At 40.5% G+C, this 27,141-nt stretch overlaps 1 protein-coding gene across 1 annotated transcript in view; it reads left to right on the top strand.

The window, feature by feature from the left end:
• Positions 1-27,141, top strand: part of LOC136874538 (uncharacterized) — a 149,043-nt gene that overhangs the window by 99,072 nt on the left and 22,830 nt on the right. The window contains exons 10-12 of the mRNA XM_068227835.1: positions 1,754-1,971; positions 19,145-19,354; positions 21,925-21,948. Of these exons, the coding sequence (XP_068083936.1) occupies positions 1,754-1,971; positions 19,145-19,354; positions 21,925-21,948 (452 nt within the window). The remainder of the gene's footprint in view (positions 1-1,753; positions 1,972-19,144; positions 19,355-21,924; positions 21,949-27,141) is intronic.

Here is a 27,141-nt window from a genome sequence, read left to right as displayed (position 1 = left end):
ATGGAAGAAATACAAACAACAACTGCGCGTGGTAGAGATGTCTATGCTGCAATGGTTAATCGATTCCACTGGGATGGCTCGGATTCGAAACGTGTAGTTTAGTTACATCTGCACATAAGATACTAAAGGAAAAATAAGATGGTGTCATGTGCGATAAGCAGATGCTCGCGAGACTTAAGAACAAGGTGTCCGAAACTGGCATTAGGCCAGCCCTTATGAACAGTTCAGAATACTGGACTCGGTGGAAGAAAAAAGCAGAAATTGCCGCTGGTAGAAACAAGTATTCTGCAGTGATTAGCTAGTTTTACTCAGATATTGCAAATTCGGAACATATATGTACAAGGAACGTTTAAAGTTGCACTTGACTTTGTATATTGTGTAAACTCTGTGTCTATGCCTTTCTGCATTTTAAAGAAATTCAGTGGGGAGAAAAATTCTGACACCGATAATAAAAACAATTGTAGGGACGTTAAACAAATAATAACACGAGTATTATTAAGGGTTTGATATTCATGTTCTTACACTCCTGAAATTCTCAGAAATGCTGAGAATAATATTGCAGTAACAGTATCATAATAAGCAATAATAAACTCAAAAGAGATGTTACAGTCTTCACTCTGTAGTTTTGACGTGATTAAGCGAGAGAGAAACTGATACCATCGCATGTTAAGCAATCACGCGATGTTTTCAGATCATTTCACTGCTAATATATTTTCAGGTCAATATTTTGTAATAATAATAATAATAATAATAATAATAATAATAATAATAATAATAATAATAATAATAATAATAAAGTGTGACCTCCGGAGAGGACTGGTGCACATCTTTCGAGATGACGCTAAATGGGGGCCCCTACCTATGATGAATGTTAACGCTGAACATGGCACAAACATCTAGACCCCGAGCTACGGGAATTAATCTGTGAAAGATAAAACTCCTTGCCCGACTGAGAATCGAACCCGGGATCCCTTGGGCCAAAGTCCAGCATGTTAACCATTTACTGTAATCATAGAGCTGGACAATTTTTTGAAAGAAACCATGGTTATGGGGCAGTTACCTCCGAGAATGTTCTTACAAACTTTCATGAATTTCTGCCGAGTGGTTTAAATGTGATGTCGTTTCTTAAATCAGAAAGGTGGCATTTGTTCTTTGTATGCTGTATGTAGAAACATGTGTGTATGTATGTATGTATGTATGTATGTATGTATGTATGTATGTATGTATGTATGTATGTATGTATGTATGTATGTATGTTTAGTCCTCAGCCGAAATGCTGGTTGGTTCCTCAATAGTTCCATCATTAGCTGTCATAGATGGCCTAGGCTTCAGTGAAAAGGCGTTCTAGGGAAATGAAGAGTAAGGTAGTTTCCCGTTGCTCTCCTCACTGAGCCAGAAGTTGCTATTACATAACAGCCTGCCAAGCCCACTGAAATGCATGCACCAACCGACCCTATGAGCAACATTTTCGCACCTTTCATAGCAAGTACTGACTGCAAAAGGAATGGCATTACTAGCGTCGCTCATACCTCAGTCACTTTCAAATTGTCAAAGCCAAGGATAAGACAGAGACAGATCAATGAAAGTAACAAAATTGCTCTAGCTCATACCAGAAGACATAGTGCATATAGAAACATCTTGTACTTATTTTAATTATTACCGTAATTCTATCAAGTTATTTCGTTTCGATTTTGATTTCATTTTAATTCACTTAGTCTATGTATTAAAAGTATTTTCACATGGTATGTTCCAGGTTATCAAGCAGTAGGCCGTTCGGTCTCATCTCTTTCCCCGCCAAGAAGTCAGTTCTACTGCCTTACACACAGACAGACACATGTGAGGTCCTTCGGAAATTAACAACCGTAGATCTCTCCATCAGCAAGATGAAGAGAGCCTTGGCCTTCGAACAGGGCATGAAACTGGCCTATGAGCAGATCACTGACAATCAGGGTGGCAACCAAACATTAGTTTGTAAGTAGCTTCTCACTTTTATTGAGATTTTCTATTTCTTCCTTTCACTCATTTCTGTTTAGCGTTGCATATTATGTGCGACACTGAAGAATGATACCGTAACAGCAAACTTAGACAACGGTGTAGCTGAACTGTACCAACCATGCAGCCATATTTAAATACTGGAATTCTTCAGATTTCTGAAGTTAAGCAACATTGGGCGTGATAATCACTGGACGACTATTCCATGTGCTATTGTCTAATAGGGGAACCGAAAGGTACTGGCCATGCTACGACGTACAATACACTCCCTGATCACTGAAAAGCTGGGATTTCTATGTAATTAGATATTCTGTTTCTTGCTATTTGAACTCTGGGAAAATAAAAATTTCCACAAAATACACATTACGATTATTATAACTGGATTTCATTTTAGAGATATTTCATGCTAGCATGTGCCTCCGTGGCTTAGGTGGCAGCGCGCCGGTCTCTCACCGCTGGGTTCCGTGATTCAGATCCCGGTCAGTCCATGTGAAATTTGTGCAGGACAAAGCGGAGGCGGGACAGGTTTTTCTCAGAGTACTCCGGTTTTCCCTGTCATCTTTCATTGCAGCAAAACTCTCCAATATCATTCCATTCCATCTGTCATCCATTAATCATTGCCCCAGAGGAGTGCGACAGGCTTCGACAGCCGGCACACTTCGTATCCTCGCCGCTAGATGGGGGCTTCATTCATTCCATTCCTGACCCGGTCGAATGACTAGAAACAGGAGTGGATTTTCATTTCATACTAGCATGTACCCGCGGCTTCGCCCGCGTTTATAAATTCAACCGCTAGGTGTTGTAAACCATTTACTTAAAAACAAAATAAATATATTAGAGTACATTTACACAAATGGTTTTTACATAAATTGTATTAATTACATTATTTTTAATTATACTGTTACTTTCACTGCTTAAGAAACCGACTTGGTGGGTGGTACAAATAATATTAAAACAATATAAAAGACAATAACAAACTCATTTTCCCTTATAGAGCTTTCGGATAAACTATATTAAGTGTCCTTCCATTTGGAACTAAGGCGTATAGAGCGTTTGCCTTTCCAACTCTTGAACAACCAACGTACATTCGATCAAGGGAGAAGTATGGTTTCCTAATATCGAGTCCTACAACTTTAAGCGATTGTCCTTGTGCCTTGTTGATGCCCATAACGAAACCCAAACGAACGGGGAACTGCGGACGTCTAAATTGAAATGGTATATCCGAAGGATGCCTTTGCTGGCGGGACCTAGTGTTTACAGTGCACTATGTCTTCTGGTATGGGCTAGAGCAATTTTGTTACTTTCATTGATCTGTCTCTGTCTTATCCTTGGCATTGACAATATGAAAGTAACTGAGGTATGAGCGATGCTAGTAATGCCATTCCTTGTGCAGTCAGTCCCTGCTATGAATGGTGTGAAAATGATGCTCATAGGGTCGGTTGGTGTATGCATGTCAGTGGGCTTGGCAGACTGATATGTAATAGCAACTCTGGCTCGGTGAGGAAACCAACGGGAAACTACCTCACTCCTCATTTCCTAGTATGCCTCTTCAGTGATGCCTAGGCCATCTATGACAGCTGATGGCAGAGCTGTTGAGGATCCCACCAGCGGCATCGCTGACGGACTGAACATACATACATATATACATACATACATATCCGAAGGGGTGATTTGAATCCCAGGAATGAATACCAACTCACCCGCGTCATGTCCAGCCATGATGGTGTGTTCAATAATAATCGGCATCAGTTTCTTGACAGAGTGGTGTCCCATAGTTGAAACAATAAAAATAATAAAATGATTAATGAAGAATTAGCCTTTATTAACAATGCCAGATCTCTGCTTTTCGTAGTGTTGGCTGGGCATCGCGCGCACACACACACACGCGCGCGCGCGTAAAAGCTGCCTGTTGATGACGTTTACAGCTTCATTTCTCGAAGCAAGAATTGCTTTTTGACACAGCCATGCGTGAACATTTTAAATGAATGAAATGAATATCAAGTAAATATTGAGGCTTGCTCTTACATGCAATTCGAAGTGTTTATTTGCAGTGTCGTTGCAACTAAAAGATAAGTGAATGAAATGAATATCGGGTAAATACGAAATAAATAATTGAAACGATAAGAAATACTTAAATATTGAAGGCAAGTCTTTACCTGTATAAAAATTCATCTAAGAATACGCCTCTGTTAACAACTTCAGATATCTGCTTGCTATACATTTTTCTGGTCATCGCACACATACGCACAAACAATTTCGGATATTAGATACTGAATATGGCTCCTCGTGTCGGGGACCGAAAATGGCTTCCTACGCCATGGACTTAAAATGGCTCCTTGACTTGTGTTCTCTACCCTACCGTATGGACGTTGCATAGCGACAGTGAATCTGTGCATTTAATCCTGGTGACAGCACGTTGGATTGTCATATCCCAACACAGGTTTTCCGTCAGTTTTTCGTTTATAACTCACCAACGAAAGCGAAAACCAGCAAAGCAGAGCATCTTAGATGGAACCTATAACGCCTTGGCGATTCCATACACGGACTTCATACCATTACTGCGCAGCAAATCTCACAATAACTGGTAGAATAACCGGAACATAACGCAGGAGATTAAAGGACGACATTACGCTGCTCATCAGCCTCAAATTCCAACAAGACCCTGGTTTGACAAATTACGTCTTAGTAGGCGCCATCTCACCTCCATCATACGCATCCGTCTCGGTCATGGCTGCTGCCCAAATCATCTGCGTCGCATTAAAGTAGTGGATTCTCCTGTGTGCGAAAAGGACCAAGAGGAAATTGCCGATCTTAACCAAACCATTCCGCCGCCCCCATAGCACTGCAGCCCCTGAAGGGCCTTGGCTTACCAAACGACCGCTGCTCAGTCCGAAGGCCTGCAGATTACGATGTGTCGTGTGGTCAGCGAATCCTCTCGGCCGTTATTCGTTTTCTAGACCGGGATCTCTATCTCACCGTCAGATAGCTCCTCAATTCTAATCACGTAGGCTGAGTGGACCTCGAGTCAGCCCTCAGATCCAGGTAAAAATCCATGACCTGGCCGGGAATCGAACCCGGGGCCTCCGGGTAAGAGGCAGGCAAGCTACTCCTATACCACGAGGCCGGCTACATCATTCCCGGTTGCAGTAAATGTATGGAAACCTGACCGTTATTCATGTCCCTTTTCCTACCAGTGTAATACGCTTACTAAAAAGATCTGATACCAACATTTACCTAGCACTTGCCCAATTTTTACACATTACTGATCTGAAGATCTGAATGCGACGTTTATCGCCGAAGGTTCTTTTGCGTTGCCGTGAAGTGAATAAAATGATTTGTGTTTCTTTTGTGTTGAGATATTTCATCTGTTGCTTGTATTTTTAGATGTAATGTTCTTTAATATATGGTATGTACTTTATGTTTCTGTACATTATGTTTGTGCCGGCTGAATGGCGAATGCCAAATCAGTTATTTAAAAAAAGCGAAAACTAAAAATCCGGTTTCGAGGTGCATTGGGACCCCCTTCCGTGTACCTATGTTAAAAATTTCAGATATGCGTGCCGTATATTTGGCTGGGCATCGCGCACACATAGACTGACAGACACTCCCTGTTATTATTATTTATTATTATTGTTATTATTTTTGTTATTATTATACATTACATAGGCATATTTAGGAAACTTTTCGAACGGAGTTCTCTACAACAAGAAAATATCCGATTATCTCAAGAGAAAAGTGTATAAATTAACTGGTTAGACCAGTTGCACTCTATGGGTCAGAATGCTAGCCAGCCTCAATAAGACATGAGCAAGCCCTCCATGAAAGGATATGAAAATGCTCCGTTGGTCGTTAGGAAATATGAAACCAGACTACGACAGAAATGACCATGTCAGACAACGGATGAGAGTTGCACTAATTTCGGACAAGATGCAGGAAGTTCGCCTCAGGCGGTATGGACATGTCATGAGAAGAGAAGATAGATCAATTACTAAGAAAACTGTGCAGTACAACCAGGAGGAAATCGACCACGTGCCCATTCCAAGAAACGGTGGTTTGATCGACTCAAGGAAGTCCTGAAGAACGTGGGTGTCAGACCTGACGATGACCTTAACAGGACCAAATGGAGAATGACGTGCAAAGTAGCTGACCCTGCAGTGTCGCGGGAAAGATTATAGGAGGAAGAACATATTTAAACGTATGTAAATAGCCGTGCTGAAGTTCGAAACTACAGCGTGGCATATTTTCACTTGCCACTAGGATGACCAACTGTTGAAGGAAGGGATGAGGGACAAGGGATATATTCCACAATTTTGGGAGACAGCTACACCTTTAGCTATAAATTTTCAACGACACTTCAAAAGCATTGTATTGCTATTCTCCCTCGTTTTTGACCAAGAGTACTCTTACTGAGGTAATAACATAGAAAAATACAGTTCACTCATCATGATTTTACTATTTCTTTTCCAGTTTGTGCGTTGAAGAACCTTCATCCATGAGAAGCATTGAAAGTCTTCTTGCAAAATTTACAAAACGCCTTGTGGACGTTTCTTCAATCAGGAAATAAGTATGGCGCGTTAGTTTCCCACTTGGCAATGTTGCACATACAAGTTTATGTTTCCCTTTTACCTTCTGGCGTTTAAACGATGGCTTTCTTTTTTGTGACAAAGTAGAAGTGCAGTCATCACTATCCGACGCCAAATCTATTTCAAAACTAATAAAAACTTTAAGAAAAACTCGTTAATACAACACGTTGATGCCCTTCGTGCTACAGAATGGCCACTCGGTAACTCGGAAGTCGGAAGCTACATCCGGAACGCTTCTCCAAAGATGCTATGACCTGCTTCCTTGCACTTTCAAAGATCATACTGTTAGCAACGGTTACACTCTGTTTAGTTGAAGCTAGATGGCAGAACAGTTGAGTACTGTGAAAATTTCAAAATTCATTCAGATAAAGAACGAAACAATTGCGACACAAGTGACGTTCCGAGCGGGGACATTTTCAAGATAACTTAAAATGTGGGACGGTTAGTCACCCTACTTGCCACCGTAAGTGGATTGAGATGACTGACAGGTATCTGAAATAATCCACAATTTTGACCATTTTGTCCCAATTGGTCTGTATTCACTGTTACAATTAGTGTTTCTTTTCCTTTTATTGAATCCGCCCTGTCAGTACCTAAATATACAATCACAAGAATAGTGTTGTTTATATTAATTCTAAGAGTACATGCTTCGAGAAGCTTCAGTTCCCTTCATCAGCTCACAAATTCAAAGAACTCTTCACATATCTTTAAAATTACATAATCATGAAAGTTAAAAATACAAAATCTATGGTTGTAAGGTTCTCTTGGTTCTTACGCTTCACAAACACAAAGAATCACAAATTTGAGGAACTGTGTGTGATGATCTTACAGAAAGTTATAATAGTATCTTAAAAACACAGGTATGTCTGTTCACAAACAATGAATCACCAGTTTGGTGTACAAATACAACGTGATGATCTTCATATTTCTATGTCCCATTTATGATTTACTTTACAATTAAAAACGAACAACTCTATTTGTGCAGTCTAAAAATATCCGTAACATCCATCCTATCCATGTTTGAATTATATAGTGCCTCGAAAGTCCATTTTTGGACTAATTTGGCTAATGACATTGTTTGTGTTGGTAATAAACAACCGAGCTCGATAGTTGCAGTCGCTTAAGTGCGGCCAGTATCTAGTAGTCGGGAGACAGTGGGTTCGAACGCCACTGTCGGCAGCCCTGAAGATGGTTTTCCGTGGTTTCCCATTTTCACACCAGGAAAATGCTGGGGCTGTACCTTAACTAAGGTCACGGACGCTTCCTTCCCATTCCTAGGCCTTTCCTGTCCCATCGTCGCCATAAGATATATCTGTGTCGGTGCGACATAAAAATATAAAAAATAGGTAATAAACAAAGCATATCCAATAACGTTCCAGTATTGCTCATAGTGTTTATGCCTGCCAGAATGTGTTAAATTCCTCTGTTTCTACAAAAGAAGGAAACTAGAATGAGAGAATATTTAGCTGGTAAGTAAAAACACAGGCATGAAGTAAATGTTAACTTACATGTTTGAATGAGGCGGCTGTTGTGAGTCGTTTGGCAGACAGCACGGTAATGATTGAAATTACAAAATACATCCTATTGGGGTGTAAATTCCCAGTTTTACGTGGGACTGCTCCTTTCTACATAGTTACATAAAAATCAGTACCCTGAAAAACATTGCTGCAATAAATACAGACGAAGAGGATTTCGAGGCAAACACTCAGAAATTTAAACTGACATACACAGTACAATGAATCCTACTTAGGCATATCTACCAAATATCACAGCGCTATTCCCACGTGAAACAAAATGCCAAGCAAACAGGAATTTGACAGCCCGACTCTTGGATGAATGAGCAACGTTGACGTTTTCGGCTGAGAAGGTCCGGGTTCGATTTCCGGCCGGATCGGGAATTTTAATCGCATCTGATTGAAACTTCTGGCTTGGGGACTGGCTCTTTGTGTTCCTTTTTCAGACAACACACCACACTAATAACCAACACAGAAACACGCTATAGTGATTACATCCCTTCACATAGGGTTGCCATCTGGTCGTAAAACAGGGCTAAATCCACATATGCGACACAGTTTGCACCAGCAACCCCACAGGTCTGAGAGAAGCGGTGGAGGAAGAAGAAGAACAAGTCTATAGACAGCGACCGCTATCAAAAAAGTGGTATACCTTGAGGAAGCCTAATAATTCCTACAAATAATAAGACATGAGAAATGACAAGAAAAAACAACTGCCCAAACTCACCTCACCTCACCTCACCTCACCTCACTCACTCTTGTATCTTGCGGTGTCGAGGTTTGGCAGAGAGACCGCCAGGTTTTCTTATCTTGTGTCAACTGTTGAGTTTCCCTCCACAGGATACCTCTGGTTTCTAGGCTGCACTTGATATCTTTCCTCTTAATGCGGGGTCGTCCTCTCCCTCTAGGTCCTTCACTCCGGGCTTCCCACACTCTGCGTGGCAGTCGTGTTTCTGACATCCTCATCACATGTCCAAAACCAACGTAATTGTGCTCCTTCTATGGTATCTTTCAATGGTGTTAGTCCCAATGTCTTCCTAATGTCTTCCTAATATTGCGATTTTTGCAAAATCTCCCAGGGATCTTCAATACAATCTAGATATTTGGAATCGAGCAATGAAAAAGCGGAGCATGGATGTAAACCCAGGCAATACAAAAGTGATGGCTGTCACAAGAAAGAAAAGAGAGATAAAAATCAAGGTCTATGACACAGAATTGGAACAGGTAAGAATATTCAAGAACCTGGGGGCCATCGTGAGTGAAAGATGGGAGGATTAATGATGAACTTAACAATCGAATTGCCTCTGCTGTGCGCCTATCTCTCTCTCCCTCTCGCAGCTTTGTCAATAAGAAAGAAGTGAGTTAAAGGACCAAAGTGCCCAATATTACAGAGTTTAAGGCCAAACTACATTGTGACGTAAGAACTAGAGAGAGAGCGAGCCGAAAATAGGAGTTGAAAGAAATTTAGAAAAGTCCCAGTACAAGAGAGAGAGTCGATTTCGTCGTAAATATTCTCAATTCATCTCTACTAAATATCATCTATACATTCACTAAACATCAAGTTTCACACACACACACACACACACACACACACACACACACACACACACACACACACACACACCGAGCGAGTTGGCAGCCCAGAGAATCGTTTTCTGTGATTTCCCATTTCCATACCAGGCAAATGCTGGGGCTGTACTTTAATTGAGGCCACGGACACTGCCTTCCCATTCCTAGACCTTTCCTATACCATCGTTGCTATGAAACCCAAGGTACGTAGAATACAAGGTAGGGATCACGAGAGAGGTGCGCAGTGGCAAAGCAGAGCTGTGACGTCACGATGGACCCTCGCGTTGAATCTGCTCTGAATGAGGTAGAGGTAGTTCGAATAAGAATCGCTGTGCACGCAGAAGCTAGGAGCTAATAATACACGATAGTAACATATCTGTGGTGTATAAGAAACCGTGTGTGTTTATTTTATGAGATAAAACGTAAAAAGCAGTAATAGTGTACACTTTTCAGTATGCTTTGTCATGCCATTGCAGGCTGCACAAATCATAGCAGGCACGCGAAGGAACGAAACATACACTTTCATGTATTCCCTAAAACCACTGACGTAAATAAATGGTGACAGAATTAATCAAGACATTATTGAAAGCTATCTTTCTCAGCTTCGAGGGTTCGGAAGGCTTTATGACGATCCTCTTCCGACAGCTGTGACGCGAAAGGTGAAATCATTGCTTCTAGCCTCAATGCTTCCGAGGCGATAAGAAATTCCAACTGTTCTCCGGAAGATTATGAAATATTACGCCCAAATATGTACTGCTGAACTCGATCAAAACTCGGATATCGTGTGCCAGTCTAAGGCCAGCGTTGAGCCCACAACATCCTATTTTTTATCGGAGGATGAACAAGGGTTCGTTAAAGCACTTGAAGATCTAGTAAAACAGCTCGAGGACAGTTGTGAAACCAAGGAGCTGCTTGAAGACTTCACTGGCTACATAGCTTTTAGGATAAAGAAGAAGAACCTCGATAAAGAAAGTAATTACGGAGAGAAAACAGGTCAAACTACAAGGGGTGGAAATTAAATTTCAGAAAGAGTCCCAATTTTTTTCCAAGTTGCTTTAGGTCACACCGACACAGACAGGTCTTACGGCGACGATGGGACATGGAAGGGCTAGGAGTGGGAAGTAAGCGTCCGTGGCCTTAATTAAGGTACAGCCCCAGCATTTGCTTGGTGTGAAAATGGAAAACCACGGAAAACCATCTTCAGGGCTGCCGACAGTGGGGTTCGAATCCAATCTCCCGAATACTGGATACTGGCCGCACTTAAGCGACTACAGCTATCGAGCTCGGTAGTTTAAATTTTACCACGGGAAAGAACTGAAAGAGGGTTCTAACATCATCACAAACCTTACGGATATCCTGAAAAAGAAATTCCCCGAAATTTATGAGCTTGGAAGTTGCTTCGTGAGAAGCCGTTCTTTTATTCGAATTGACGCTTTAAACAAAAGTAAGACATTCAAGAGACCGGGTTTCATTTAATACAACACCGATAAAGAAAGAAGAAAAACAAAGAAATTCCACTGATGCTATGGATAAGTGTGTTTGATATTCTTTTTTTTTTAATATCAGCATTATCCTTTGTGTATAACATACCTGTTATTTTTTTATGAAAGGCAATTTATTATGTTGTATATGAAACCAGTGCTAAGAATATTAATATACAGGCTCATTAATATGGCCTATCTAATGTTAACGTAGAATTTGTCATTTCCTGGCACTTGGAGAACATTTACTGTACTGTTTGTGTTGTCGACAGTTTCCGAACATTTGCTATTTGTGTTGTTGACAGTGTATATAGTTTCCCAATACTGCTTGTAACAACCGACGTATTTCTTGCAGTCATTAAGCTTTAATGTTCGAGTCTGTAACAATTAGAGCCGCTTGTTATTGTTAGGTGTTGAGAACATGAACATATGGAATGGCCATTCCACTGCGATCACAGTCTTAGCATTGTTACAACCTTTTATACAGATCGAAATAGGTACTTCAGAAACGCTGCTGGATTCACACTGTATTTGATCTCCTTATTATTACTCTACTGTAATAGTGAAGTGGAATGCATTTTCTTAGGTGATGTTAAAATGTCTATGAAGTTCTCTTATCTCTAACTTGTGGCTAAAACAGAATAGCTTACAGCTGTGTATTAGCCTACCTCATACAGAAGACACGGCGCTGAGGGTTCACGTTGACGTCATCGACGGCCAAGCGTGGTGGGGAGACCTGCGCGTGATCTCTACCTCTTACTCTAACTACCTTGATGAAACCTATGTGTGTCGGTAAGACGTAAAGCCACTTGTTAAAACAAAAGTTTCACACAAACACTTCGCCACCATTCAAACTACCAATTGGCCATTCCATGGAAAATTATTACTGAATTTCCAAAAATGACGTTTTTAAAATATCTTACCTCCAAAAGAATATTATATAATTAGGTTAAAATCTTAAAGTAAACACTTTCCCTCACCGGGAGGGATGATCCGTGGTGTTTGGCCTTGACATGCCGTGTCCACTAGCTCGAGTTACGTGAACGTGTCGATCAACTACCACACAATAATGACTCCACAGCCAGCTGGCTGACGAGCAAGGTCCCAAGAGTATCGCCACATATTTTTACAGGGTTTCCAAAGCCAATTATAAAAAGTTGTGGTCAGTTCAGATAGTCTGTACCAGCTGGCAAGGCTGCCGAGTCAATATTTCTTTGCAGACTTAGGAAAAGCAATTCTTCTCTACTAAATATCATCAATACATTCACTAAACATCAAGTTTCACACACACACACACACACACACACACACACACACACACACCGAGCTAGTCACATCAACCATATTATGAATGAGTTGCACAATTTAAAGAATATCTAGTATTTTTCTAGAATTTTCTATTATTTCTTAATCTTGCATTAGTGTCGACAGAGCGGAAAACTTAAAGGTTACAAATTATGATAATTACAACGAGTCCATTGAACAGACAAATAATTGCCAGAGTTTTCATTCAAATTTCAAACCGCACTGTTAAAATCCTCGCTCTAATTTATACGAATGTGCTGAAGCAGTGAAAATGGTTCACAGAAACTCCGTTATCAAGTTGAAGAGAACAAAAGCACTTGAAGTAAGACAACCCAAATGGTGTAATATTCCTTCTCAGAAAATGAGTTCAAACATAAGAGGAATGATAACACAATTGGAACTACAGTTCGCGAAACTTTTAGTAATACCTAGGCTCCCTAGTGCTGAATCAGTGGACCTCGATTATCGTCAAGATTCGTATTGGCAACCTTTGAAACACAAACCATGAATCGCCGTGAGTCATCTGGTGTACACTTTACGTACTAGTACTGTTGTAGTTTACACAGCAAAGCCAAAATACAGAATTCATGCTAGGAACAAGATTCACATCGAAAAATCTTATATAATGTTATATAATGTGTGAGCGACACAGTTATTGGCTCAAGATAATAAAGGTTTAGAAAATTCATATTGATCGATCATACTATAGATTCAATTCACATTTCATTTCCATTCAGTTGGCAGTATTACCGGAACCGGGAGAGCTCCCTCCTTACTCCTCAAGCCGGTAAAATCAGGTATCACTAAAAATTTCGCATACTGTAGTGAAATACGATAACAAACTTTCAAGTTTCGTCGACCTAGCAAGAAAAATCAACTACACATTTGTTATGCCACGACGAGACCAAACTAATGGTCACACGTAAGACAAGTGATTAAAACATGTTTAACCACACTAGTTCAGATTTATCTGATCAACATACAGGACACTAGCGTATCATTAGCTTTTAAAATATAAAAAATCAAAATGTTGAAAAATCGGTCGTTAAGAAAATGCAATATACAGATTAAACTCGTATATCCATTTTGGTTTTTACATTCATTTAAAGAAATGTGCATCACTCAGGAAATTGAAATATATAAATTAATTAAAATTTTATTTCATAAAAATAAATTAACAAATTTGTTTAGGGAAATTTCTGTAAATGTGGATATTGCAAATATGTTAAAATACTATTGAAATATTTCAAATAATAACATTTTTTATTAGTGTAAAATGTGATGCTAATTGAAATGCTCGATGTTACGCGCAGACCAAACAGAATATCCCGCTTCGCTAACTTGCAACAACGCATGTTATTATACGACAAAATAATTATCTCTCGTCGAATGATTAAGGCATTTAAATGACGACAAATTCAGTAACTTTCCTCTTATAAAATTTGACTTAAAATAGAAATGTATTTATTCTTGAAAAAGAAACAAGTAAGTTTGCGTCCCGTGAAAGGTTTACAAGGGATATCGGACATTTTCTCAAATATAAAGTTGTCCCTAAAAATACGGGAAGTCTGGCAACTCTGGTCCTAAGTCTGGAAGAAAGTGGCAAGGAACTCAATCTCTTTATGCTTTCCTATCAGGCGCAATGGTTGTCGAATTTTACATTTTACATAAGAAAGGATAGTTAATGTTTACAGTACGTCGCAATTTGTATACCTTATTTTGTCTAATCTACAGTATGATTAGGTTGCAATTTACAACCCCAATAAGAACAATAATAATACTAATACAATCCACTCTACGTCGCACAGACCGGGCGAGTTGGCCGTGCGGTTAGGGGCGCGCAGCTGTGAGCTTGCATTCGGGAGATAAGTTAGTGGGTTTGAGCCCCACTGTCGGCAGCCCAGATGATGGTTTTCCGTGGTTTACCATTTTCACACCAGGCAAATGCTGGAGTTGTACCTTAATTAAGGCCACGGCCGCTTCCTTCCCACTCCTAAGCCTTTCCTATCCCATCGTCGCCATAAGATCTATCTGTGTCGGTGCGACGTAAAACAAATTGTACAACAAACGTCGCACAGATAGGTCTTACGGCGACGATGAGAGAGGATAGGGCTAGAAGTGGGAAGTACGCGGCCTTGGCCTTAATTAAGGTACAGCCACAGCGTTTGGCTGGTTTGAAAATGGCAAACCACGGAAAACCATCTTCAGGGCTGCCGACATTGGGGTTCGAATCCATTATCTCCCGAATGCAAGCTCAAAACTGCGCGCCTCTAACCACACGACCAACTCGCTAATTCTAGGATGACCCAGTTAGCACACACACACACTTGTTTGTATCAACCCTGAATGATCACACTCCACCGTCTCTGTTCTCTTCGCAGCAGGTAATCCGGCTCGGTGGTATTACCTGGAAGGCGGTAATCGTGACTGACAACACACATTTCACTTTCGCTCACGCGTCCAGTCACTCCGCATAGCAGCTGCAGACAGACTGATACGGACACAGGGCTACTGATCACCACAACCAGGGTTGCCAACTCCTAGATACTCATTATCACCAGATATGGATTTGAAAAACACCAGAAATCTCCAGATCTGGATTTGAAAACTCTATAAATTCTCCAGATGTAGTAAGATAATGCATTAAATTTACACTTACCTCCTTTCAGTTGTGCTGTTCTGCCTCTAAAGTTTAATAAGTCTAATGGTGTCCTCTTGTAAAGATAGGTCTAGCCTATATTATAGCCATATGATCAATTGAATACAAGTCACACTCAAACACTAGCACTATTATAATAATAAAATGTTCACTGCGTGTTATCAATTGTCGTAATCCTAACATAAGTGTATTTAATTGCAAACTATATACACAAATTAAAACCTGTACTATATTTATTTATTTATGGCTGATCTGTATAAGTTGAGGGTACTTGACCCGGATAGTTGTATGACTCTAATGTGCCTATTTTCTGCAGTACTTCTTTCGGTAGATCGTATGTATAACAGCATTTCCCTGTCCTATTCAATCCAAATTTTACACACAAGACCGAATGGAGAGTTTGTATTGACATTCTATTTCTCAGTTTATTTTTAGTTATATTGACTTGGCTGAACACTCGTTCTACATCCGCATTAGAATGAGGAAGTACGAGAGTCGACATAGCTAAATTTGCAAGTTCGCTGAAAGGGTTTTCACCAGTTGAATCCCTATACATATCAACTTCTGCCCAAAATTTCACAGTGTCCTTAACTTCAGTCCACTGGATATGATGCAGATTTCTCCACTGGTTTTCTACTTTCGCAATAACATTATTGTCAGCATAAAAGAGTTGTGCTATATCAATAATTTGCAACTTAAAAGGCCTTAAACAATTTTCGGGTGAAAAGAGAGACATTTTTTCAAGGATCCCTAAATTTTCAGGTAATCTTTGCCTCAATTGTTGGATAAGTTCAACAATGAGTTGCACGTATCTATCGCGTAGTTGTTTCTGTTGGTCTTCAGAAAGCGAGGACGATGATACTTTAGTTTCGAAATCATAACCTAGATAGGGCTTTGGGTCCAGATGATTATTAATTTCTGTTTTCAGGACATCTACTTTGACAGTGGGCAGTAGAACCTTGGTGCATAATGACTTAATGAGAAGGATTAGGTCACCTAATAATTTTGTAGGATCTTGGTTTCGACTTTCGAACTTCTTATTTACGGTCTGCACTTCAACCAAAATTGGCTTCAGAAAAGACAAGTACAAGTAATTCTGAGGGTCGCTATACATTGAATATAAAATATCGGCTGTATAACAGCGATCTTTAAGACGAGCGATTTCAAAGTGTGTTTTTAACTCGGTCCACTGTTGCATTATTCTTGTCACTGCACTTTCGATGAACAGCCACCGAGTTTGGCTTAACTGTACTAATTTCAGGGGAGAGTCGCCTTCATTTATTGTCTCGTATAGTTCTTTGTATAAAACCTGCCGTAGAGATGATTGTGAAAACCAATTGTAACTTTCCCTTATGAGGAAATCTAAGTTCCTCGGTAAACACCCTGATGCATGTGAAACTGCCAATTGTAGAGAGTGACAAACGCATCTGATTAATTGTAGATTAGGCACTTTAGCCTTTAACTTTACATACACGCCATGATTTATGCTTACCGTAACAGACGCATTGTCTGTTCCTATTGCTTGTAATTTAGTCAAATCCAAACCTTTATTACACAGATATTTCTCCAAAGCCTCAACTATAGCATCAGCTGTACATTCTGACAACTCTACTAACTGTAGATATGTCACGACAATCTCTCTTTTTCTTTTTGAATCGTATCTTATAACAATGCCCAGTAACTTGCTAACTGAAATATCATTCGTTTCATCCAACAACAAACTATAACCGTTTTCACTTTCACGTAAATCATCTATCAAGTCTTTTTCAAAATGAGGAGCTAACACGTTTTGTATTATAGCAGTGCATTTTGTACGATGCAACTTCAAATTATTAATCCCTTTGCTATCGGGAAAATTCACTTTACACAACTCGCTAAGATGGTCAACCATTTGAATCGAACAATGTTCTGCTATGAAAAGTGCCGTTCTACCTTCCACTAAATTTGTCTCAATATTAACTGGTTTAAAATTTAAAGTTTTCTGCCTATTAGAACTAAAGGGTTCGGCTGCCTTGAGGTGTTTAGCAGTGTTCCTATGTTTTTCAATATCTCCTAATTTAGCAGCTGGTTGAGTTTTACAGTATTTGCAAAAGCCTTTTGTGGCATTTCCTTCTACTTTTAGTAACCACTTATTATACCTATCATCCTTAAGCCATTCCTCTCTAAATCGCTGTTTATACTGAGGCTTCCCCATGGTTCCCAACAACACTAACTCTGTAATTAACACATTTAACATAAATTAAGAAGTAGACACTATCACACAATCACAACTCAAATGTCCAGCGCACTATCTTTAGTCACACAGCGACATTGGCACTGGAGCTGGGCTCCTTGCATGATTCATTCTAACTTTTCCAGTTACAACTGTTACAAGTAAGAATGATGTCGACCGCGCTATTATTCACCTTAATAATAAGATCAATAATGCACGGAAATACAACACTGATGCTGTTAAAAATCCAGCGCTCTTGCTCACACGCGACAATGGCGAGTCGCTTACGTAAACATGTTAAGATCATATTGTATATGATAGGTCATAATATTTTACTAAGTTATACGTCTCATGACCGTAGTTCCTTTTTAAATTGACATTTTATTATAAAATCACCATATATGTCACCAAATTTTAAAGAAAAACACCATATTTTCGACTTGTCGCAAAATTCAAATTTTGTCACCATACGCCTTCCTGAAAACACCAGATCTGGTGACAAAATCACCAGATTGGCAACCCTGACCACAACACTCAACTGTTCCTTGGCTCGACTCCAGAGACAGTCCACCACTCTCATGCTCAACACAGTGAACTACTTAACACTGACTCCTTAACAGTGACAGCTCAATAATGCTAGTCAGCACTACAATATTCCTCACAACAAAGACAGTTAACACTGCTCCTCGCGGCAGCTGTTCCACACACTGACTCCACGGCGGTCTACAGTTCTCGGTAGCACACACACAGTACTCTGTAGTACGCTCAGCACACGACGATACTTAGACTCCAGTGGGACACTGACGACAGCCAACAATAACTACGGTACTCCTAGTTTTTTCGGGGAGGAGGGGGAGGGGGTGGTAAGCCCTCTCTACCCCCACGTGGCGATCAGCACAATCCACATCGCCTGCGACATGCGGTTAATTCTAAGAAGAGAAGGAGATAGCAGAGACGATTGGGAGGAAGTGATACTAAAGGAAGTATCTGCCTGTTCCCATGCTCCGGATGCCACCAGGCCAGATATGGTGATAAGGTGGTCGCCCTGCATTTATATCTAGGTCATAAAGTACTGGAAGCTTCGCGGTGCCGCTAGTACGGGAGGGTACTCGTTGCCCTTCCCAGATGGCCCACCAGGAAACCAGACGAAAGCACAATATAATTAAAGGCCGGCTGGGTAATCACCGATCTGACTCACTAATCCCTTCCGGGAAATACCGAAGGGGGCTCTGACAGGGCTGACGGTCAGTTGAGCACATGATATTTTAAATCTCTAGCAGAGCCAGGAATCGGACCCAGGGTTTTCTGAACCACAGCTTCAAAATGTTCACAAAGAACACAAAGGTGGCATTGAAAAGAAATATACAATATCAATGTAATTATGCTTCTACAGTCATTCCGTCAGTTCCTTTCAGTGATGTGTGGTATAATATTCCATTAGTGCTTCGCCGGTCTGCGTGATCAAATGATAAAGTTCTGAGTCCAGGCTCAGTCCAGTGGTATGTGAAGGTGGCCAAATATGTCACCCTCGCGTCAGTAGGTTTGGTGGCAGATAAGAGAACTCCTGCGGTATATAATTTCCGAGATCTCAGCATCCTCAAAAAACAATAAAATTATCATATATTTACTAGAAACTTACCCTAACTACTTGCACTATACAATATGTCTTAAGACATCAGCGCAAAGAAGTCCGAAAACACAAATATTGACACTTGCACGTTCAAGATGCACAGTTTGTAACATTTCTTGTAACAATAATATTTAATATTCACTCCTGATAATTTGGATTAGAGAAATGTCCATAATTCGGTCCTGTGTATATATCCTAGTTTTCATCACTGACCGAAAGTATGTCGGCCAATACAAGAAGATTGTGAAGTTGCTCAAGGATGAGGATCACGTGATCATTGTCATCAATATAGGCAACGATGACTTCAGCTACCTGCCAGCCGTGGCCAGCACTGGCATGAGAAATCAACTCTACTTCTATGGCTACACCGAACTGCAAGTCTTCACCGAAACAGCGCTGCATGTCACAGGTAACTACACTTACTGTCCTTGACAGAGTACTTACGTACTTTCTTTTCATTTTAAATTTATTTTAAACAGAAGTTTTATTTACACGGTTGTCTTTCTTTACATAACTTATCTTTACACGGTGGTATTTATTTATATAACGGTTATATGAACGAATCTGATCCACGATATGTCACTATAATATTTGTCCCAAATGGAAGATAATAATTGCTTTTACTCAAATAAAGTCTAAAATCTGAGGTAAATTAACAAATACCGTCCTTACTAGAGAAATTTCTGGAGAAATATGTATACGTACTTACCGGCTGTAGACAGGACTCCATTACGTTGCATTCCGCTGCTCGCGCCGTCTTTTGTTTCTTTCTTGAGGTCCATACCTAGCATCAACGAATGGAAGTGCTATGTCTGTGAATTATTATGTTTGTCCATATGTCTAGCGCGGGCAGTTCAAACAGCAAAATAGTAATCAAACATGGTTGCATGCAATTAGATTAATAACGATTAAAATCGCATAATTATATCATAATATTAATGGTAATCGCTTAGCAACGCGCTAAGTACAGAATGTACTGCGGGCTAGGATAAGCCTTCGCCTGCAATGTATTATTAGAGTGGTCATTTAGTGATTTGGCTTGAAAATTACTCAAAGCTTACTGAACTTAAGAGACATATAAATGTCTGATGATTCATCGGCAGGTAATTCCGGAGATAATAAGAACAAAGAAAGAAGCATTCCATCCAGTAGAACGCCCGCACGGACTGGACAAAACTGTTTTTAGTAAATTTTTAAATGCAATTTTTAAGTAGAGTATGCTATTGATGATTAGTACCATTAACTATTTTATCAGTTACATCCATCGTTGTAAGTTGTCGTTTTAAATGATTGTCATCTTCGTTACATGTCACGAGGATCTGATGATTTGGTATTTGGCCCCTTAAAAGAACGATGATGGATCATCATCATCATCATAATCATCAGCATCACCATCAGTACTTCATATTAATGTATAAATTATGTGTTTTACTTGGTTAACTTATTTTATTTTTTGATTTAACATATGTTTACGATTTATTTTCTTATTTATTTTTATATCCACTTAGTTCTATTTGTATTAAATGTTTGATGACATAATAATAAAAAGGAATCTTCATTTTCTTCATTTCAATATAGGCACCTGAGCAAAGGCTCCTCTTGGTGCAATAGAGATGAATTACAATAATGACTATATTCACAATATAATTACAAAACAAACTAGAGTATATATATAAAATGTAACATGATGTAATAGATAAGAAAGGAGGCAAAATTTCATGAACATAATTACCATACAACTTTTAGTATTTAGTTACATTACTCATGAAAATAGATAAAGTTGGTAAAATGTTTATAATTTTGGAAGTACGTAGTTATAGAAAAATACCATAGAGAATTTTGATCATTTTCTACTTCTAAAACTTTTCCCCATACCTTTGTGTGGTCACGGGTGTGAACTGTGTCGTACCTACTGATTTTGCCATCTGCCTCGGAGTCTTGGATTCAATTTCCGGCCAGCTCAAGGAATTACAATCGTGGACTTGTATTGTTAGTGTTGTCCCCAACATTCCTGCAACTTCCGCACCAGATTCAGCACTAAAAATTAGACTTACGGTTATTACATTGTAGGTCGGGAAGTGAAAAGGATGCAACAAAGAATTAAAAGAGAAAAGTTACTTTAGTATAATTCGTCCATTATTAGAATATGCAAATAGTGCTTGGGATCCTCACCAGGAATACCTATTAAAAGAAATAGATGGAGTGCAGAGGAAAGCAGGAAGGATTGTAGCAGGGGATTTCAGGAGAAAATGTAGTGTATCGGAAATGTTAGAGAAACTTGGGTGAGAAACTTTAAGTAAGAGAATGGAGAAAACTAGACTTATAGAATTATATACAGCATATACAGGAGACGAAGCATGGGGGAAGTCCGTGAGAGGCTTCAGTTGGAAAATAATTACATCGGCAGGGCTGACTAGGCCTACAAGTGTAAAATTAGAAGGGATTTTAGCACAAGCGATTGGGGTTAGATTTGAATTCACTGGGAAGGGATGCACGAGTGGAACAGTTTGATGCTTTTACAAAATCTGTACAGATATTCAAGAAAAGAATACAGCAACGAAGAAAAGAAATGTTAGAGGGCATTCGACCTGTGCAGGTTATTGTAAATAAAGAATTTTTTGTGAATAAATGAATTCTATCCCCTGGTCTATGGAGACTGGACAGCCGAAATAGGGGACTGCCTCTAGGGTGAAGTGCAGTGAGAAATTCGAAAGTAATCGCACACACTGTATATGAGTAGAATTTTGTAAATAATATAAATTTATTAAGGATGAGCTGTGTGTTTAATAGAAAAATTCTTAGTGTAAATTGTATAATGCTGTGTTTTAGGAAAAGGTTTTCTCTCGTTAATTTAAAATTTAGTGCTTGATAATAATGTATTTTTGTATACCATTTGCCACCGAGGTAAATACCTCATTTGCAAATAAAGTGGTTTTGATTTGATTTGAAGTTATTGATTCAATTTTTATTCTGTTACAGCCGAGAGTTTTCTTTCAACAAATTGTAAGTATTATGTTAACTACACTAATGGTGAAATTACACTGACTGACAGAGCAAATGCAACACCAAGAAGGAGTGGTTCGAAAGGGATGAAAGTTGGGGAAAAAACAGAGACGGCACGGACGAATAATTTATGTTTATTTCAAACCGATATGCAGGTTACACAATGCGCACGGCATCGACTCAGTAGGATGTAGGACCACCGCGAGCGGCGATGCACTCAGAAACACGTCGAGGTACAGAGTCAATAAGAGTGCGGATGGTGTCCTGAGGGATGGTTCTCCATTCTCTGTCAACCATTTGCCACAGTTGGTCGTCCGTACGAGGCTGGGGCAGAGTTTGCAAACGGCGTCCAATGAGATCCCACACGTGTTCGATTGGTGAGAGATCCGGAGAGTACGCTGGCCACGGAAGCATCTGTACACCTCGTAGAGCCTGTTGGGAGATGCGAGCAGTGTGTGGGCGGGCATTATCCTGCTGAAACAGAGCATTGGGCAGCCCCTGAAGGTACGGGAGTGCCACCGGCCGCAGCACATGCTGCACGTAGCGGTGGGCATTTAACGTGCCTTGAATACGCACTAGAGGTGATGTGGAATCATACGCAATAGCGCCCCAAACCATGATGCCGCGTTGTCTAGCGGTAGGGCGATCCACAGTTACTGCCGGATTTGACCTTTCTCCACGCCGACGCCACACTCGTCTGCGGTGACTATCACTGACAGAACAGAAGCGTGACTCATCGGAGAACACGACGTTCCGCCATTTCCTCATCCAAGTCGCTCTAGCCCGGCACCATGCCAGGCGTGCACGTCTATGCTGTGGAGTCAATGGTAGTCTTCTGAGCGGACGCCGGGAGTGCAGGCCTCCTTCAACCAATCGACGGGAAATTGTTCTGGTCGATATTGGAACAGCCAGGGTGTCTTGCACATGCTGAAGAATGGCGGTTGACGTGGCGTGCGCGGCTGCCACCGCTTGGCGGCAGATGCGCCGATCCTCGCGTGCTGACGTCACTCGGGCTGCGCCTGGACCCCTCGCACGTGCCACATGTCCCTGCGCCAACCATCTTCGCCACAGGCGCTGCACCGTGGACACATCCCTATGGGTATCGGCTGCGATTTGACGAAGCGACCAACCTGCCCTTCTCAGCTCGATCACCATACCCCTCGTAAAGTCGTCTGTCTGCTGGAAATGCCTCCGTTGACGGCGGCCTGGCATTCTTATCTATACACGTGTCCTGTGGCACACGACAACACGTTCTACAATGACTGTCGGCTGAGAAATCACGGTACGAAGTGGGCCATTCGCCAACGCCGTGTCCCATTTATCGTTCGCTACGTGCGCAGCACAGCGGCGCATTTCACATCATGAGCATTCCTCAGTGACGTCAGTCTACCCTGCAATTGGCATAAAGTTCTGACCACTCCTTCTTGGTGTTGCATTTGCTCTGTCAGTCAGTGTATTTTTTGTTTTTATGTCCGTATGTGTAGACTCTCAAAAAATGAGCACATAGTATTAAACTCTCATAAGTACACCTTAACAGAAATAATGACCCTGTAGATATTACGTTTGTGTGGGTATTCACAGGGTTTTTATCTGCATGGGAGGTGAAGTATACTTCAATAATCATTAAAACGTTTAATAAAATATCAAGTGCGAGGAACATGCACTATTTAAATTTAGAGTTTGCTATACATTAGAATTTTTTTGCTAGTGGCTTTACGTCGCACCGACACAGATAGGTCTTATGGCGACTATGGGATAGGAAAGGGCTAGGAGTGGGAAGGAAGCGGCCGTCGCCTTCATTAAGGTACAGCCCCAGCATTTGCCTGGTGTGAAAATGGGAAACCACGGAAAACCATCTTCAGGAAAGCCGACAGTGGGGTTCGCACCCAGTATTTTTCGAATTGATAGTTACATGAGCCATGCCACGCGGCCACTTGCTCGGTCTGGCAATTTCTTCTAATCCCAACACACTAATTTCAAAACTCCAAAATAAGTTCACGCAGAATTTAGATATCACTCCTGAAGCACCGAACAGCAGCCCAATCACCTCCCAATTTCGAAACGGGATATTTTATTTCTCCTCCAGATGTTTAAAGCAAGGTTCATAGTGGCTCATCTTATCAGCATCAACCTCGTCTGCTTGTATGTTTCCTCCTTTAAGCCTCATAGCTGGAGCGATAACGAAGCTGACGTTGTTCCTTCTGTCGATCGCTATTATAGCTCTTATTTGTTCTAAATATCGCACTCACTGAATTAGGTTTCAAATTAAAACCTCACGCAGAGCAACTAGGAATCCCTAGAGCCAAAAACTGATACGAATATTGTTATATATAATAATTTCGTGTACCTATTTGTAGCCGGGTGCAGCCCTTGTAAGCCAGACCCTCCAATGAGGGTGAGCGGCATTTGCCATGTGTAGGTTACTGCATGTTATTGTGGTGGAAGATACTGTTATGTGTGGTGTGTGAGTTGCAGGGATGTTGGGGACAGCACAAATACCCAGCCTCCGAGCCATTAGAATTAACAAATTAAGGTTAAAATCCCCGACCCGGCCGGGAATCGAACACGGGACAATATTGTTATTAGAGGCTTGTATAAACGCTTAGACTCGATTTGGCTTCCACTGGTCAGCAGACATGTGACGGTTGTATACGCATGCACAAAAATGGTGTCCAGATATAAGCAAAGCATGGCGTCCCCCTACTTCCTCGTTTAACTCACTGCTGCAGGTAGACAGCCCGCTACACGACTGTTATGATTGAAATGGGCACAGTGGCGGATGTATAGCAATACACACAATGTGCTTTCAGCACTACCCGTTCACTCCCTTCCCCTCCTTTTCAGTACTGTAGTGGGGCAGTGTTGATTTCGTATGTTGGGACACCATTTTTGTGCATGCGTGTACTAGGCCAGACATTTTACAGTGGACTAGACTTGCTCCGTGAGTATACCAGAGGTTACGAAACCATAGAATACAGTGAAATGCGGTGGTTCATCATCGTGTATCTAACTTTTACATATAGACCCTACGTATAGAAATCGAATTCAGTTGTATTTCTTGTATCACTTTAACATCTTAAAAACGGTTTTGGCTACGAAGGTAAGAGAAGTAATGGCAGAAAAAGTTAACGATGGTCAGACCGAGTACACAGTAAACTACAGTAAACGCAACCAAAGAGTTATTTGCAGATAGGAGATATTTATAATAAGATACAAAAGATCAAAACTAGAAAAGCAGCTGGATTTGATAAGATTTCTGGGTATATGTTACAGGCAGGGGCGAAGCGTCCGGGGAGACAGGGTTGACAGCGTTTATCCTTAACATTTTGTGAACGAAATATTGTCTAGTTAATTCAATTATTCTTTAGAACATGAATTATTTCCACATACATGACATTTCTATATTCCCCCGCTTTACTTATTTTCTTCTCATTTCTGCAAAGCTAGGGCTCGTGTCAGTTACACGAAGCAAGTAGGCGAAAGTAGACGCTGCCCATTCAGTGTATGTTCCCTTTGATTTTCAAAGCTTCTAGATAGAACAACACTAACGCTATTTGTAGGTGCTGACTGTGGAACTATGACTTTCCTATAGCGAGATTTCTCCGCCCACTAGACAGACTTACCAGCGTCTCTTCTTGCTCTCATTGGCTAGTATTTGGATCTCGGTTATAAAGGTGGTCTTATTGGCTACCATCTCAGACGTGCTTATAATGCAATTAGTTTGAATTTACTTTATTTTAAGACACGTCTAAAATAATATTAACGTACGAAGCATAGCAAACTTACACTTAATAAATGAATGATAGCATCAAAACCCTTCAAGTACATGCAGTTTCTTGCCCGCCAATATTAGTTACTTTATTATCATTATTAATTATATACAGTCGTATCAGCACACACTTTTTAAAACTGTTTTAAACTGTTTTAAACTGTTTTAAAATACCGAAGATACCTCTTAAACTATGCAGATAGGGTTTAATTAGTTTCAGAGTCATTAATATGATATTGAAATACAGGTCTGTATGCCTCGAAAACAAAATTCCATGTATAATATGATTAAAATAGCTTAAAGAAATCTTTGCCTACCCCCTTACTTAGTTCACGCGTCGCCGCTGGTTACAGGCAATTGGTTGTGATATAGCACCATACTTGAAGTACTTACTTCATTACTGTTTGCATGAAGGAGCTATAAAATGAATGGATAGATGTTATAGTAGCCCTTGTGTACAAAGGAAACGGTGATAAATATACTGTAAAAGTGGATGATTACAGGCAGTCAGTAAGCTTTAGGAAAGCATTATTTCTCATTATATTATACAATTTTGAGAAATTACTAATTAGTTTGATAGAAGGTTTAGGAAATGTTATTCCTGTGAGGCTCAGCTTATAGGATTTCAGCAAGATATAGCAGATATTTTAGATTCAGGAGGCCAAGTGGACTATATCGCTCTTGACCTCTCCAAGGCTTTTGATCATAGTGTACGATCATGGGAGATTACCGACAAAAATGAGTGCACTTGAACTAGAGAAAAGAGTGACTAAGTTGGTGGCTAGATCTCTAGAAAATAGAACTCAGAAAATTAGAGTAGGTGAAGCATTATCTGATCCTGTAATGATTACGAGGGCAGTTCCGCAAGGCAGTATTAATTTTTTTCTTTATTTGCTAGTGGCTTTACGTCGCACCGACACAGATAGGTCTTATGGCGACGGTGGAATAGAAAAGGCCTAGGAGTTGGAAGGAAGCGGCCGTGGCCTTGCCTGGTGTGAAGATGGGAAACCACGGAAAACCATCTTCAGGGTTGCCGACAGTGGGATTCGAACCCACTATCTCCCGGATGCAAGCTCACAGCCGCGCGCTCCTAAGCGCATGGCCAACGCTCCCGGTGGCAGTATTAATGGACCTTTATATTTTCTTATATATGCGTAAAGATCTGGAATCAGAGATAAGGCTTTTTGCGGATGATAGAATATTAAATAAGTTACAGGATTATGAGCCACAATGAGCTCGACGATGTCGTGATATGGACAACAGGAAAGTTTATGATGGTAAATGGGCTGAAAAGTCAGGTTATGAGTTTCACCAAGAGGAAAAGTCCTGTCGGGTTTAATTATTGCATTTAGGGTGTGAAAGTACCTCATGGAGGTCGCTGTAAGTACATAGGTGTTAATATAAGGAAAGATTTTCATTGGGGT

This window comes from Anabrus simplex, chromosome 5 (genome assembly GCF_040414725.1).
Source record: "Anabrus simplex isolate iqAnaSimp1 chromosome 5, ASM4041472v1, whole genome shotgun sequence".
Taxonomy (NCBI): Eukaryota; Metazoa; Arthropoda; class Insecta; order Orthoptera; family Tettigoniidae; genus Anabrus; species Anabrus simplex.
This window is presented reverse-complemented; position numbering and strand designations above follow the sequence as displayed.